Source organism: Mobula hypostoma, chromosome X1, assembly GCF_963921235.1.
Source record: "Mobula hypostoma chromosome X1, sMobHyp1.1, whole genome shotgun sequence".
Taxonomy (NCBI): domain Eukaryota; kingdom Metazoa; phylum Chordata; class Chondrichthyes; order Myliobatiformes; family Myliobatidae; genus Mobula; species Mobula hypostoma.
In genome coordinates, this window is record NC_086128.1 from 10,307,932 (window position 1) to 10,325,148 (window position 17,217).

The 17,217-nt window shown below is 44.6% G+C and overlaps 1 protein-coding gene across 4 annotated transcripts in view; it reads left to right on the forward strand.

The window, feature by feature from the left end:
- Nucleotides 1-17,217, forward strand: part of kcnh6a (potassium voltage-gated channel, subfamily H (eag-related), member 6a) — a 164,773-nt gene that overhangs the window by 15,662 nt on the left and 131,894 nt on the right. For all 4 annotated transcript variants that reach the window (XM_063037996.1, XM_063037997.1, XM_063037998.1 and 1 more), the window contains exon 2: nt 11,174-11,404. In XM_063037996.1, the coding sequence (XP_062894066.1) occupies nt 11,174-11,404 (231 nt within the window). The remainder of the gene's footprint in view (nt 1-11,173; nt 11,405-17,217) is intronic.

Consider the following 17,217-nt stretch of genomic DNA (forward strand, 5'->3'; position numbering starts at 1 on the left):
CTGTCATGCCTCTGTAATTTCCTTTACTCCACAGTAATACTGATACATCTGACTTTAGCTTCTTCTCAAATTTCAGGGTGAATCTGGTCGTGTTATAATCACTTTCCCCTAAGGGTTCTTTTACCTTAAGCTCTGTAATCAATTCCTGTTCATTGCACAACACCCAATCCGGAATAGCTGATCCCATTGAGGGTTCAACCATGAGTTGCTCTAAAAAGCCAGCTAGTAGGAACTCTAGAAATCCCCCCTTTTGGAATCCTGCACCAACCTGATTTTCCCAATCTATTTGCATATTGAAATCCCCCATAACTATTGTAATGTTGTCCTTTTCGCATGCGTTTTCTATCTCCCGTTGTAATTTGTAGACCACATCCTTACTACTCTAAGGGTCCATATACTGCGTGTATTCAAATATATTACCTTCAGTCCTGTATTCACCCTTCTCAATTTTGTCCACCTTTTGCATTGCAACTCATCCTGTTGACTGCATTTCTGCCCTATCAACACCCTCTCCTCGCTACACATTGCCTCTGTTTGTAAACCAACTACCTCATCCTTAGCGCTATTAATCTGGTTCCCATTCCCCTTCCAAATTTGTTTAAACCCTCCTGAACAACTCCAGCAAACCTGCCCACAAGGATACTGGACCCCATCCATTTTGTACAGGTCATACCTTCCCCAGAAGAGATCCCAATGATCCACAAGTCTGAACCCCTGCCCGCTGCACTGTTTCCTTAGCCACACATTCACCTGTCATATCATCCTATTCTTGCCCTCAATGGCACGTGGCACAGACAGCAATCCAAAGATTACTCCCCTGGAGATCCTGTTTCTCAGCTTTCTGCCTAGCTCCCTAAAATATCTCTTCAGGACCTCACCTTATCTACCTATGCTATTGGTGCCAATATGCACCAAGACTTCTGGCTGCTCACCCTCGAGAACGCTATGGACCCGATCAGAGACGTCTCTGATCCTGGCACCAGGGAGGCAACATATCATCCGGATGTCTCTATCGCGCCCACAGAACCTCATCTCTGTTCCTCTGACTGAGGAATCCCCCATCAACACTGCAGTCCTTTTCACCTCTCTGCTCTTCTGAGCCACAGCACCAGACTTAGTGTCAGAGACCCGGTCACTATGGCTCCCCAGGTAGGTCGACCCTTCAAAGTTGTATACTTATTATTGAGGGGAACGACCACAGGTGTACTCTGCACTGGCTGTACATTTCTCCTCTTCCTGACAGTCACCCTGCAACCTAGGGGGTGACTACCTCCTTGTAGCTCCTATCTGTCACCTCCTTGTTCTCCTGTATGAGTTGAAGGTCATCAAGCTGCAGCTCCAGTTCCTTAATCCGCTCTCTCAGGAGCTGCAGCTCAGTGCACCTGGTGCAGATGTGTTTATCTGGGAGAGTGGAGGTCTCCCAGACTTCCCATATCTCACACACAATAGTAAACATCTATGTCGGTATAGTCAACATTACAGGGGATTCACTGATTAAAATTTGGCACAAAACCGTATAGGCATTATCCTAGAAAGCAAAATGCTTGGTCAAATGGGTGGAGATTAAGGATGAAAAGAGCACTGGAAGAACTGGTCGAGTACTGGCCAGAGCACTGGTCGAGTAGCATCTGCAGAGACAAATGGTGCAAGTTGACTTTTCGGGTTGAAACCTTGAAGAAAGAATTGTCAAGGCAGCAGGGGAAGGAATTGTACTGTGTTGGACCCCAACCTCTAAAGAGAGCTAGAATGCCCAAGAAGCCAGAAATGGAGGGGAGTAAAAATCCCAAGAGATTGTGGAACTGTAGGGAATGAGAGGTTGAAAGAGGTGGGGACCATAGAGGTGAAGTACTGAAGTGTTTGTCATTTGGAACAACTGGAGTTAAAGGATTATACCCTGAAGAATTTCCTTGATCTCTACCCACCAGCATGCGATGCCTCTGAAGCTTCATTAGCAGCCTGGCCGTCATGTTTGACTTCTAGTTGAGCTTCTGACATATCAGTATCATTAATACAACTACCTGTTCACCTGGTAACCGGAATAACCCTGTCCCTGAGCCAGTTCACCTCCTGATGAGCCTTGATGTGACTGTTGTAACTAAATTCTGGCGGTTAACCCTTCTTCTTTCTATTAATTTGAGGTAATTGAAAACCTTATTTGCCCATCAGCCTTTTTACCTGCCTTTTAGTGTTGGTCCCTGGCTTAAAAAAAATCTGTATTTTGTGGCTTTGTCCAGCTGTGCTATCTGTGCAATCTCTCCAAACCTTAAGGAAGCTGTGCTCAAACCTGAATTAAACGATTCCACTGTCAGTGGCTGTGCTGAGCTGCCACAACCTCCCTCGTACTCCTTTTGCCACACTTTGTCTCCTTTGTGATACTGTCAAATCATCTAATAGTATTCCTATACTGCCCCTATGGTATTTTAACATTAAAGGGCATTATTCAATTAGATAGTGTTGAAAGCAATTAGTAAGTTGGAAGATTGAGTTGGCTATCAGAGCAGTGCGTTACTTCAGTTTCAGTAATGTGGTTTGATGGCGGGATATTAGTTGCAGGATGCTCAAGGTCTAATGCGAGCACCAATGATATTCTCAGGGGTTTCAACGTCAGCTGCTCCTTTTAGTTTAATGCTTGCTGCTTGGCACATGGTAGTAGACTGCACTGGGTGTTATCAATGCAGTGTATAGCCTGCAAGACTGCATTGCTGCCACCTGCATTGCTTCCTCCTCTGCCAGGGCCCCTGGAGAGAAGGTTCCTGTTTAATCTGCCCTCACTCTACCTGAGGAGGTCTGGCTGAATTGGATATCTTTGGCTGGCCTGTTGAATGCAGACTTGCACAGAGACCCCAGCTAGCGTAGTCTCTGCTGGAGAAATATCTGACACTGTGGGCATTCCCCAGAATAGTTGAACTTCTGTAGTAAGTAAGCAGTTTTGATGTTGGAGTCATCCTCAGAGGATGATAAGAGGGGATTTGAGTAGAGGAATGCTCTGCGAGGTGCAAATGTCAACCCCTACTGGTAGTTCCACAGCAGGAACTGGGAGTTTTTTTAGGCTCTTAATGGGGTTTAAATCCAACATAGTAATTATCCACTGTAATTCTATTTGATGAGGTTTTGGATGATTCTGGTTAGGGCTCCATTCTATCTAGCTGATGTATGGTGGTTTCTGATGTATGCTTAATTTTTCAGCCTCCTGACCAACATAAATCTAACATTCTAATTCAGATCATACAGCAGGATGCATATAGCTGTATTTTGATTTGAGTGACTACACTGTGAATGTGCCCTGTGTATAGATACAGAAGCTGTCTGAGCTACAGTTCAAGGTCTCCAACAACTGAGCATGTAACAAATATTTGGGAATGCTGAGGCTGAATGAATCCGTTGCTGTACTGGAATTGTAAACACCAACTTCAATAACACACAAAGTGCTGGAGGAACTCAACAGGTCGGGCAGCATCTGCAGAAATGAATAAACAGTCAACGTTTTGGACCGAGACCCTTCTTCAGGACTGGAAAAGAAGGTAGAAGATGCCAGAACAAAAAGGTGGGCAGAGGGGGATGAGGATAGCTGGAAGGTGATGGGTGAAATCAGGTGGCTGGGAAAGGTAAAAGGCTGAAGAAGGAGGAATCTGATAGAGAGTGGACCATAGGAGAAAGGGAAAGAGGAGGGCCACCAGCCGGAAGTGATAGGCAGGTGAGGACAAGAGGTAAGAGGCCAGAGTGGGGAATAAAAGAAAAGGGGAGGGGAAAAAATACCGGAAGGAGAAATCGATGTTCATGGCATAAGGTTGGAGGCTGTCTAGACGGATTATGAGGTGCTGCTTCTCCACCCAGAGAGTGGCCTCATCATGGCAAAAGGAGGCCATGGACTGACATGTTGGAACAGGGATAGGAATTAAAATCATCGGCTACCAAGAAATTCTGCTTTTTACAGATAGAGTGGAGGTGCTCAACAAAGTGGTATCCCAATTTACGCCAGGTCCCATCAACGTAGTGGAGACTGCACTGGGAGCACCAAACAAAATAGACAACCCCATTAGATTCACAGGTGAAGTGTTGCCTCACCTGGAAGGACTGTTTGAGACTCTGAGTGGACGTGAGGGAAGAGGACTTCAGTACTCGGCATACTTTTTGGGGGGGGTGATTCTGCTAGATCATTCTCTCTGTTCAATTTTGCATCCTTACCTGCTTAACACCCAGCTGCTGAGTAAGTAACTAAGTGAGGTCAGTGACAATTTGTTTTTGGTGTTGTGGAGCTGAGGGTGCTGGGAGTACGTGTGCACAGTTCACTGAAAGTGGCCACACAAGTGGAAAGGTGCTGACAAAGGTGTTTAGGTGCTGGCCTTCAGTCAGGACTCTGCATTTGGCAGAAGGGGTATTATGTTGTAGTTACACAAGTTCATAAAATCATGATGGGTATGGATAGGATGGTCCTTTTCCCCAGGATCGGAGAGTCCAAAATGAGGGTACAGACATAAGATGAGGGGAGAGATTTAACAGACCCGAGAGCTAACTTCTTTACACAGTGGTAGTGAGTACCTGGAACAAGCTGCAAGAGGAAGTGGTTGAGCTGAGTACAATTACAACAGTGAAGAAACATTTAGATAGGCCATGTACCATGTACCTTGGAGGGTTATGAACCAAACCCAGGCAACTGAGACCAGCAGGGATATGCTGTTGTCAGCATGGAGCAGTTAGTGTTTCTGTGCTGTATTACTTTGATTCTAACTTGGATTATGGGCATGTCCGTCAAAGGGAATTAAGACACTTGATGTGCTCCTCTTGTGACAGGATGAGCCCCTAACCTTAGACATTCCATCAAGCTCAGTGTTTACACAAGCCTCCTCCCTCCCATGAGAATCTCAGTCTCCCTGGATATATGAAGTGAAATGTTTTCACCAATTGATCAGGATCCTTGCCCAGGTGACTTCCATTCTGAGCACCATGGCGGAGGCGAAGTTTCACCAACCGAAGCCTGGCCTGTGAAAACCGAACCAGTTGTAAGTGTTCTCTGCTGTTTGTAGAAGTGCCAGATGTCAACTAATCTTCACTTAACATGTGCTGCATCTAGCAGCAGAACCTGATAACGTATCAAGCACGTCAAAGATTCTGTATTGATCCTAATGCTATGGACCCTGTTAACCCCTTCAAGGCCAGAAATTCCCTGTGACTGTGGGTTTTCTTCAGGTGCTCTGTTTTTCTCCCAAATTGATGGTAGTTAAATTGCCTCCAGCATGTAAATGAGTGGCAGAATCTGGGAGATGTTGCTTGAAATATCGTGAGAATATGATGGATTAGGCTTGGTTTTATGAAAAGACGGATACTTGATGGTCAGTATGGAGTTGAGGGACTAAGGGCATCTTTCTCTTCTGCAACATTCAAGGTGAGACTGGATTGGCAGCATTTATTTTCCTTGGAGCAGATGATGCTGAGGGGGACCTGACAGGTGTACAAAATTAAGAGGTAAATATTGGAGAGATAGCAGGAAATATTTGCCCAAGTATAAAACCAGAAGATACAGGTTTAGAGTAAGGGTTTAGGAGGATCAGAGGAAGGGCACTTCACCCAGAGAGTGGTTAGAATCAGGAATGTGTTGCGTAAGAGATGAAGTTGGCATACTCACAAGATCTAACACGTGTCTGATTGAGCACTTGAGCTGCCAATGCACGGATGACTATAGGCCAAGTGCTGTAAATGGATTAGTACAAATAGGTATTAAATGTTTGGCACAGACATGAGCCAGTAGGGATGTTTCTCTGGTATGACTGTATCGTTGAAGGAAAATGTGCCATGTTGGGAGCAGAGGAAGAAGAGGGGCATGTCTTTCCTCTAACAGGATGAACAGGGAGAGGAGAAATTTTTCAAGGAAGTGAGACGTGTGCAACAGCTACACAACTGGGGGCGGTGTGCACATGTCATCACAATCAATACGCAAGAAAGGAGTTTCTGTGGGCCGAGAAAGGGAGCAGTTCTGGATGGGAGATGAGGTGCAGCAAAAGTGATCATGATATAAAAAACTGAGATTAAACAGCAAACTCTAATTAGGACTTCGATGCCAGGCTGTCGTGTTTTCTGTGCTAATGGGTGTTTTTGCTATTAGTACTTCAACAAACTTTTTTTCAGATGTTATAGGTCATTATACATTCCTCGACCTTGGTGTTTCCATACCAGGCTGTGATGCAACCAGTTAGGATGCTCTCCACTGCATCTGTAGAAGTTTATCAAAGTTTTTGGTGACATGCTGAATCTGTGCAAACTTCGAAGAAAGTAGCAGTGCTGTCGTGCGTAAAATGGGAATACAAAAAGGGTTCTGCTGGGTTGTAATTAGCATACAGCACAGTGTAGAGAGCATAGGGATGAAGTAGTGTATGCTTAAAGGTGCAGGGCAAAGTTTTAATTACATAGTGCTTTGTAGGTGTGTTAACCTGGGAAGGGAATGCTGACAAAATATCCACAGTAGTGGAGCTAATGGGCAGGGATGAAAATTGGTCGGCAGGAGACATGGGGAGGTTATGGCAATGGTTGGGGAAGGTAATTTGCCTGCTCCAGTTGGCATCTGGTATCGGTGAGGCCAGCAGGAGTGGAGATGGTAGCTGAGCGTTCTTGCGTCTTCCAGTCTCTCCACTCCTGGGGAGGTGCCAGAGGGTTGGAAAGTGGCCAGTGTGACAGCTTTGTTCGAGCGAGGGTGTAAGCATTGCTCTAACTGGACGAGTTGTCTACTGTAGATTACAGATCATGTTTCAGAAACTAATGGAGAAAAAAAAATTAACAGACATTTAGAGCCACTTGAGTTCGGGAGAGCTAGCTCAGATTTTTAAAAGGCAGGTAGTGTTTTTTTTGAGCAACAAGATTTGAAGGGAATGCAATGGATGTTGTCTAAATGTTTTTAGTGTTTAACAAAGAACCACACGAGGCTGATTAACAGATTTGGATGGGGGAGGTGTCAATGGGTTAAGGACAAAACAGTGAGCTGTGGTGAGTAGTTCTTTTTTTTTGGACTAGATGATGTAGTCGGTGTTCAACAGTGGTTCTGCACTGCTGCGTGATTTATATATAAATGATTTACATTGGAATGGATCCACCATCACTGATGAGCTCTTACAGTATGCTGGCATCCACTGGTGCACCAGGAAACTTCAACAACTTTCTCACGTTGTGGGAATCCTAAGGATGGATATTCATTCCCAGGAATTGGCCTCGACTGGGCACCCACATCTGCACTACAGTTGTAAAAGGTGCTGGACCTCCATATGGACACATGGAGACAGCTGCTCAGGAACACAGCAAGTGGAACGAAAGTTCATAAGGGCTGGAGCCAGGGGAAGCAAAAGCTGCGGACTGCCATTCCTGTGTGAGACTGTACCCACAGCAGGTGCTATTGTCCAGCAGCTGAAGGCATGATTCAGGGCAAAAATCCATGGTCTCTCCAGCCCAAAGGAAACAATGAATGAATAAATAGTGAAATTTCAGTTTGTTGAAAAGATAACAAACTTTTAAGGTTGTGTCAAGTAGGGAGCACCTGTGGAAAGAAAACCAGCTGATGACTTGTCTGTGAACTTTCATCAGGACTTTGCCAGACAGGCCAGTTTGCTGAGCTTTAAAACTTTTTCTGTTTTTATTTCAGATTTTTAGCATCGGCGGTTTTATGGATCATTTTTAAACAAAACAACGAGAGTTGCCAAGGAACTGTGAAACTAATGTTAAAAATGTTCAGCAGCTTGCAGTGATTCTCAGTTCTGTGGGAGTACTCAGTGCTTAGGTTGCTGCAAGTTCGTGGTTAGAGAATACTAGGTATGCTCAGTGTGTCCCACTCGCAGCCTGCAGACAGGTGAACAACCTTTCATCAAAACTTTTTAAAAAAAACATCGCTGCAAGACATTTTAGGCAGATCTGGAGGTGTGGGGAGATGGTAAGGTTCAATGATTGGGTGTAATTTCGGCAATATTAAAGAAAGTGAAGGTAAAGGGAGCCATGGGACACAGATAACAATGGCTCTGTGCAAGTTTATATATAGAACTAACGATAATGACATTGTTATGGGCTTCTGCACTGAACAACTTCACAAAGTGCCCGACTGAAAGATGAGACACTGCTCTTTGAGCTTGCATTGTTTGGAACAGAATGAGAGGTAGAATGGAGAATTAAGTGGCAGGGAGAAGCTCAGGCTCACGTTTACAGATGGCTGAATGGATGATTTGCACTGTAGTCACCAAATGGAGAGGATTTTGTTGCCAGGAAAGCAACAGTGAATTAGAATTTTGGGGGGAGGGAAACTACAAGCAAATAGGTTTGAAGAAGTGGGATGTGAACTCCAAGATTCCAACCCTTTCTCAAGGAACAGCAGATTAGCTCAGAAATCAACGTGTACAGTGCAGGTTTAGTACTGTGAGGACTCAATTGGATGACATGGTCTGCAGTTAGTTTGTAATGCAGCTTGCCAGTGGAGGTGAGATCAAACACCACAGAACACACTTGGTGCCCTTCTTGCTAAATAGCTTCCTATTTAATTGGTCAAATTTTTGCGGGTCATGTCAAGAAAATCTGGTCTGAAATGTGGGGAGAAGTTCTGACCTTACCAGTGAAGGAAATTTTAACATCATGCATGTTTTGAAAAGCATATTAGAGGAGAATTTGTGGCACACAGCTACGCAACTGGGGGGTATCCTCTGTGGAAATTGCTCCAAGCATCCAGATAAATATTTTTCAAGAGCTTTTCTACCTGTACAAAGAGACACACTTTTTAGTTAATAGGTATAACTCCAAATACATCGAAGGATCACTTTCATAAAGTACCCCTAATTAACTTGCATTCACAATCCAACACAATGTCTTCCTTGTGCTCCATGTACTAAATGGCTGATGTCTTAAGAACCAGGAGCAGCAGTTGTCTAACCAACCCCTCGAGCCTGTTGTTCATCAAGATCATTACTGATCATCTATCTCAGTTCCATTTTTCCCACACTGCTTCTGTATCTCTTGCTTCCCTTTAATATCTCAAGCTGTCCATCTGTTCTGAATAAACTTAAAGACTGGGCCTCCACATCTCGTTGGGTGTTGAGAATTCCAAATATTCACCACTCTAAATGCATCTCAGTCCTAAACAGCTTGTTGTTATTCTGTCAACGTTTCAGGCTGAGGCCCTTCATCAGGAGGGTCTCAGTTCGAGACATCAACTGTTTATTTCCCTCTATAAATGTTGCCGGACCTGAGCTCCTCCAGCATTTTGTGTGTGTGTTTCAAGATTTCCAGCATCTGCATCATTTCTTGTGTCTGTTGTTCTGAGACTCTGACCCCATATCTGGATTCCTTGGCAGGGGAGGCATCCTCCCTGCATCCAGCCTGTCGAGCCCTGTAAGAATTTTATACACTTCAATGAAATCTTCCCTCAAAACTCTCAATAGTACAGCCCAGCATACTTAATTGTTTCTTGGAGCAAACCCACTCTCCAACTTCAGATGGAGTTTTGGAACAATTTGCACAGTGGCTGCATCTCCTGAATTGTGTGGTTGAGTGCCAACAGCTCGTAAATTTTCTTTGCCCTCTCTATGCCAAGTTCATTCTTTCATTTGGTATAGAGACCAAAGTTGTACACAGTCCTCCTGGTGTGGTCTCACCGAGGCCCTTTGCAATAAGATGGCTTTATTCATGTACTCCAATCCTTGGGCACATACTTTAGAGAGGAGCAAAAGTACAGAATGTACACTTGGTTTGGACTTGGAGTGTCTGCCACCCAGAGTGCCTTGGTAATCCCAGCACTGATCCAGTCCTGAAGTATGTGGCTTTTAGACTAACTACAGTGGCTGGGTTAGCAAACCTGTAACCTTTTGAACAAAGGCTGGATTTCACTTTTTTCTGGTGGTTCTGGTATTGTATTGTTAACACTGGTGGGATATCCAGTCCCCACCCCTCCAAAAAATTCCAAACAATTGAGAAATTGTGTTAGTGTGGTCTCTATCCAAAGATGCATTATTTATATTCAGAATGAGCTCTCCCCGTTTAATGTAGTTGTGACTGTTTCACCGAAGTCTCTGCTCCATAGGCAATTGCTTCCATGACTATGCTGTATAAATGTGAACTGATTCTTAGGTAATTAACCAGACAGACTTTGACCTCCTTGTCAACAGGACATCTGGACAATTTGTCACCGAACTGTACGGGAGCAGTCCTTGGCCTGTACACCAAGGTCGACCTTCTGCAAATTCCGAACAAACCAAGCTTTCTGCCACTGTATCCATTAAATCCCACTTTCCAGATGCCTTCCTGTTTCATCACTTGTCTCAATGTCATGACTTGCTCCTTCCACTCTTAGAGTTAGTGATGTTTGTGCCCTGTTCCCTGCTGGACATTAGTAGTCATGTGATATTTGTGTTTTAGTGTTTCACTTCCCATAACTGCAAATCTGTTTCCATATCAGCATCAAATCATTGTATAATCTTTAAAACTTGTGTTGCCTCACCCCTTTGATCTCATTCTTCCTGACAAAGCACCCATCCTTTCAACCTTCTCTGATGGTTAGCATTTTCTGTGGTGGTCTCATCTTTGAGAATCTCCTAGGGCTGATGTTCTTGGCCTTTATACCTGGGATAGGGTGCACAGAACGATACCTGATCTGGCACAAGTCAGCAAACCAGTTCAAACCTGAAAACTTAGTGAGACCTTTGATTCGTTTCAGCTTGCTTTCTCTGGGGGAATCAGTTAGAATGGGTAAATGCTTAATGATTATAGAACAGATATAAGCACACATAACTGCACTCTGAAGCCAGATTTGGACCATGGAATTGTAATATCTCTGTGGTACAGATTAGGGCTCATGACTCTGGTTGGGATTGTCCCCAAACATGGACTTTTGATGGTACATCTGATGGACTCAGTCCATTAGAAACTTCCATCCTCCATTTCAGAATATCTCAACTAATAATCTCTATCTCAAACAAATAAGCAAATAAATAAATTAAGTATATAAAGAAAGTAGGTTTTAAACAAAAGCAATTTTAATGTCCCATTGCATGTTCTTTCATTTAATCCAGGGATTAGTGTTCAACTGCTGAAATTTACAAGGCAGTCCGGGGGTGGGAGGGGGGGGGAGGGAGGTTTGGTATTCCCAACTAGGAATGCTGAAGAAGTTGATTGCTTTGATTCCTGCTCAGCGCAATTCTTGTTCTTTCTCTCCTAGATCGGAAGTTTCTTATTACAAATGTTCGGATGAAAAATTGCGCAATTATCTTCTGCAATGATGGCTTTTGCGAAATGTTCGGCTACTCCAGGGTGGAGATCATGCAGAAACCTGGCACTTGTGATTTCCTGACCGGACCAGCCACCCCAGAGAGTGCCATGGCTCAGCTGGCGCAAGCACTGCTCGGGTCGGAAGAGGCGAAAGTCGAACTGCTCTACTACAGGAAAGATGGTAAGGGCTTGAGTAAGCTGGTGGTGTCGAAGGGCAGTGTGGTCAGATCCTTGTCCTCCATCAGGCTTGGTGTTAACAGTATTGGTACGCCTTTCTGTCTTGGTATGTGTGACAATAGTAAGGCAGTACTTTCACTATGGGCACAATGCAGTATAAAAACTGTTTGCCATCCAGGCAGAACATGCCATAGATGAATACCTCGAGGTAGTGAAAAGGAAACAATGCAAAAACGTGGGGAAATTCTACAGATGCTGGAAATATCAGATTGAAAATGCACGTTGACAGGACTGAAGCAGAGGGTTGGGCCAGTTCTGCTCATTGCTGCGAGGCATTTACACGGCTCTGCGCTGAACTGAGGCTGTGGCCTGCTCCAGCTACTCCAGGCTTCATGTCTATGGACTCACTTTCGTTCTATTTGCTGACTTTAATTATTTGCACAATTTTTTTTCCTCTCTGCACATCGGGTGTTTGACTGTCGTCATCTTCTTCTTCTTTGAGCTTCCTTTGCTTTATGGCCATCTGTAAGGAGACAAATCTCAAGGTTGTATAATGTATGTACTTTGTACTATGAACTTCGAGATCCAAAGCAGCACGCGCACACAATGCTGGAGAAACTCAGCTGCAGAGAGTACAGTGCATGTAAGCTGCAAAGTCACAATGAGGTGGGCAGGGAGATCACAAATTCAACACTAGAGTGCAATAGGTCATTTGAGAGTGGGATAGATGCTGTCCTTCAGTATGGTATGTGCTTTCAAGCTTTTGTATCTAAGTTGATGAACATCAGCTTTTCCAGTATCTATAGTTACTTGGAAGTAAATTTTAAATGCTGACTGCCCTGCTGGGTGTTTCCAGCATCCATTGAAAGGAGAAGGTAATTAATTCAGGTTGAAAACCTTTCATTAGAATCTCTGATCTGTGAACACAAAGTAGAGAAGCAGCATTTGGGATGGGATGAAAAGCTTCGAGTCCGTGCCCTGCATAAGTGTCAAAGGGGCGGAGCACTCCACAAACAACCCACCCACTGATCGTGTGTCGCCTGATGGCAGAGCTGAGAGCTCCATGCTGACTTCCTAAGTCACTCGAGACCGCGCCCCCCCCCCCAAAGACCTGTGTGGAAGCGGGTGGTGTTCAGCAGCACTGCGGTGTGAGGGTAAGGGCCGTACCCTTGTTAACACGGTAACAGTAGGTCAATGGTAGCAGCTGGCGGTGTTGCCCAGATCAGTTGGTCTCTCCTAACATCTCCTGTGATGGAAGCCGCTGTCTCTTGAACTTTGTGCTGCTCTTGTCAAAGCAAGGGTTTCCTTCACCTGTAGGAGGTGGTGATGAGAAAGCTAAGGTGTGGGTCATCAGTTCTCAATCTACACCTTTCTCTGGCTCACTTTTCTCCCTCTTTTCTCCCTCTTTTTTCCTCCACCCTCTCCCAGCTTGCACTAATCCCTGCCAGGCAGCAGCACTTCAGCATCCTGAATTTCCCTGAAGTAACAGGGCAGGATTTGGGGAATTGGTTCTACCCCTCTGCTTGTTGCAGCTGACTGGAAGTAGATTTCTGGGCAAAGACATCCCAACGTGACTTTTCTCAGATCTCCTTTAGGAATTACACCTCATTCTGTGTGTACTGTGCAGATCACCAGAGAGATTCTCTCTGCCGGAACAAGGGGCTTCATTATGCTCGATCTCAGCTTGTTTTCCTGCTGATCTCAAAATATCTAGGAAGTACGCATTGTTGAAATGCAGCTCAAAGTATTTTCCAGGGGCATTTGTCTCAGAAGCTACAACAATGTTGGTGGGGAGTCAGCATACGGGATCGATTGCAAAGCTTGAAAAGGAGGGGTAGGGCATGGACTCTGTGTACTGAACTCACCGACTACACAGTGCTGTAGCCTCCATGACGTGGAAGTGTCTCCTTCTGCAGCAGAAGTTGGTCAAAGAGATGCAGCACAGGAAAAGTCCACTCTGCCCACTGAGTTTGCACCAACAATCAACCGCCCACTTACATCAATCCTATGTTAACCTCACTTTTCATTCTTCCTGTATTTGCATCAATGCTTCCAAGATTCTTCCCCTTAGCCTGCACACAAGGAGTAACTTGCAGCAGCCAATTAACCTTCCAACCTGCATGCCTTTAGAACGTGGGATGAAATGTGGTATTGGTGAAATATGTGAAATGTGCAGCCTCCTCTACGTTGATGAGACCCGTTGTAAATTGGGGCACCACTTCATTGAGCACCTCTGCACCATCTGTCACAAGCGGGACTTCCCGGTGGCCAAACATTTCAATTCCAATTCCTATTCTCGTTCCAACATGTCGGTCCATGGTTGCCTCCTGCACCAAGATGAGGCCACCTTCAGGGTGGAGGAGCAACACCTTATGTTCAGTCTGGACATCCTCCAACATAATGGCATGAATATTGCTTACTACTTCTGGCACTTCTACCTCTCTCTCTCCCCCCCCCCCACTTTGACCTTTGTCCTCTTTTCTCTCGCCTATCATTTCACCCTGTGTCCCCTCCTCCTTCCCTTTCTCCTTTTGTCCACTCTCCTCTCCTATCAAATTCTTCTACAGCCCTTGACCTTTCCAATCCACCTGGCTTCACCTATCACCTCCAGCTAGCCTCCTTCCCTCCCCCACCCCCCCCCCATCATTTAGTTCAGGCATCTTCCCCCTTCCTTCTCAGTCCTGATGAAGAGTCTCAGCCCAAAATGTAAACTATTAACTCTTTTCCCAAAGATGCTGTCTGATCTGCTGAGTTTTTCCAGCATTTTGTGGGTGTTGCTCTGGATTTCCATCATCTGCAGATTTTGTTGCATCTATGGAAGTTGAGTACCCACAGTTACAGGGAGAAGGTGCATGCTCCACACGCAGGTCAGGGTTGAACCCAGATATCTGGAGCTGCCAAGCAACAACTCCAGCCACTGTGGAGCTGAATTGTAGAAAGTATCAGGTATTTGTAATAAGGGTAATACTGCTTGATATTGATTTTCCTGTCTAAATTGGGATATTTTAGTCTTATTGACACAGCAAATCTGTGATAATGTGGAAGAGGCTAGAATACAAGAGAATATTGTGCATCATTATTGTAAACTAGTATTGAAGACCAATAACCTTGTGGGAAGAATGATCACAGAAATTTGTATACCCTGTTTTTCAGTATTATGAAATACTGAAATTGTGCACTGGGTTCAGTGCTGATCTTGGTCACTTTGTGGTGTTTGTACATTCTCCTTGTGACTGTATGGGTCTCCTCTGCTACCTTTTGGTTTTCTCCGACATCCCAAAGATGTGCAGTTTGGGTTAATTGTCTACTGTAAATTTGCCCCCTTGTGTGCAGGTGAGTGGTTGGACCTGAGGGGAGTTGATTGGAATTTGATGAGAATAAAACGTGATTGATGTAATTGAGTGTAGTTGCTCTGAAAGGTCTGTTTCTGTGCTATACGACTCCATTCCCTGTTTGCGGTAACGACAATTTCTGGGTTGCTGTGTAGCAGTCTGATTAATCTGCTCAGGTTTCTTAATGGTCTCCTGTCAGAGATGGACAGGTTGAAGTTGTTCTCCTGAACACTCTCCTCTGTTCTGTAGAAGATTTGTACCACATAGTCCTGGGCACATCACGCCAGCCAGCTTTCACTGCTGTAACACCACATTAGGATGTCTACTGAGCCTATCCCTCCTCCACGTACCCTACACTAGATCTGCTACCCATCCCTGGGCCCAGACAAGGCTCCCCTAATCTGTTAGTCTCACCATCAATACTTTGACCCTTCCCTGTTTTGCTGTCACCTAAGCACTTGAAGCAGCCCAGTTCTAGTTTCACACCCCCTACCCCCACCCCTGCCAGTGCACAAGTTCCGCCATTGATTGCAGACAGCAAAGAATGTAGATTCTCTTCGGATCATTGGCTCTTTATTCAGATGTTTAAAAGAAGTGAAAACTGATATTTGATGTTACTCAGTATATCGAACATTTTCTGTATTTCTTTAATTTCCCATGTCTACAATTTTTAGCGTTTGAAATAATCCTGCTCTTGAATTGCTCCCATCTACTTGTCATTCATTGCTTCTTTGCCTGATGCATGTAGACAAATCCTTAAAGTTCACAGTCTGCTTTTAAGTTTCCAATTTGTGCAAATAATGTTGATTCTCCTTCTCGGTGTGAATAGGGGACTGAAATTCAGCCTGGTTATCTGGGATGGGAGTTCTATAGAGAGGATTGAAGAAGATGCTAGACCTGTCTGTAATGAGAGACCCTGTGGTTGGTTTACTAATTTCTGTTACAGTTGGTGTGAGGTATCTGATCTTCACTGTGGTTTATTATATCTGTATACTGGACTGAAAGATCAGCAAAATGTTGTGTAGAGGACTGTAATCTCCACTTTGATTTCTGCCCCTCTTCTGTAAACCAGCTTGGGTCATCAATCAAGAAGATTGTACAATTAACACTGGGTCTGGTTATTGTTTGATCCTGGGCCATTATCTTATCCAACACTGTGTGTACTTTGGAATTTGTCTTGTCTGGAGTTTGTATGGAGAGGACTTCTGGTGTGGAGCAGTAAGCAAGGACTAATGGTGGTGGGATTAAGCTGTGCTGTGACCTACATGAGGGTGCACTGCTCACAATTTAATCCAGGGCCCTAGCCTTATTCTCAACCTGTACTACTGGTCCTTAAAGCCTTTCTTTCTCCTTGCAATGTAGATATGACTGGAAAGGCTGCTGTTTACTGGCTGTTGTCTATGAGCAGGTGGTGTGAGCTGCTGCCTTGAATGGCAAGCTGTTGTGGCAGAGGGAGCTGCTTGGCTGGTATGGAGTTGAGATACTACAGTGTGACTACACCAGATCTTGTCACACCCCAGCTGCACTCGCTGGCAGGCTGTAATGGTGCACTGACTCCATTCTGCTCCAACTCGGTCTGAAATCTAGGAAAACCTATTTTGAGCACAATAATAACATGTTTAAGTCAAAAAATAAAGCCAGAGTTCTTTATCTGGAACTGAACAAAATAGGATATTTGTTGAAGCCTTGTGGATTTTACTGTCAAACAGTGGGAGTTATAGGTGATGCCTTTCTTTACCTGGCCACAGTCACAGCTGGAACCACTGGGGGCTTTGCATTTCACTTGCAACAGCTATTTAAAGACTTTTTAAAAGCTGAATTCAAACTTATTTGACCTTGGGTTGTCAGGATAGTTCAGCCAGCAAGGCCTATACATTCTGATACTTGGAGCAAAACTTCAGGAAGAGAAATTCAGATTGTGTACTTGTATAGCCTTTTTGATGGGCAGTTCTGACTGATCCAAAAGTAATCGAGTGTAGGAAGCTCATACTATATTAAAATAGAAGAATAGCTGTGGTAGCATTTCAATACCCTGACAGTGAAGTCGTGTACTTCACAACCAGCCGTGCCTCTAGCCATACTAGTGCAGTTACAATGGCGTTGATCCAACAACGCGGAGAATTGCAAGCAAGATACACAAAATGCATCAGGAACTCAGCATGCCAGGCAGTATCTATGGAAAAGAGTACAGTCAACATCTCGGGCTGAGACCCTTCATCAGGACATGCCAACGATGTGGAGAATTGCCCAGGTATGCCCCATTCACAGAAAGAAGGATAAATCCTATCTGGATAATTACTGTCCAATTGATCCATTCTCAACGAGCAGCACAGTGCTGGAAGTTGTCATTGGTGCAGTCAAGTACTAGTTATCAGTTACCTGCACACTGACACCAGAGCCACCTGACTCCTGACCTGCGGAGGAGAGTGAGTGGTTCTCAGAGAAGCCACTGGATGGACAGCTGGTCCAAGTCACTGCCCTCGGA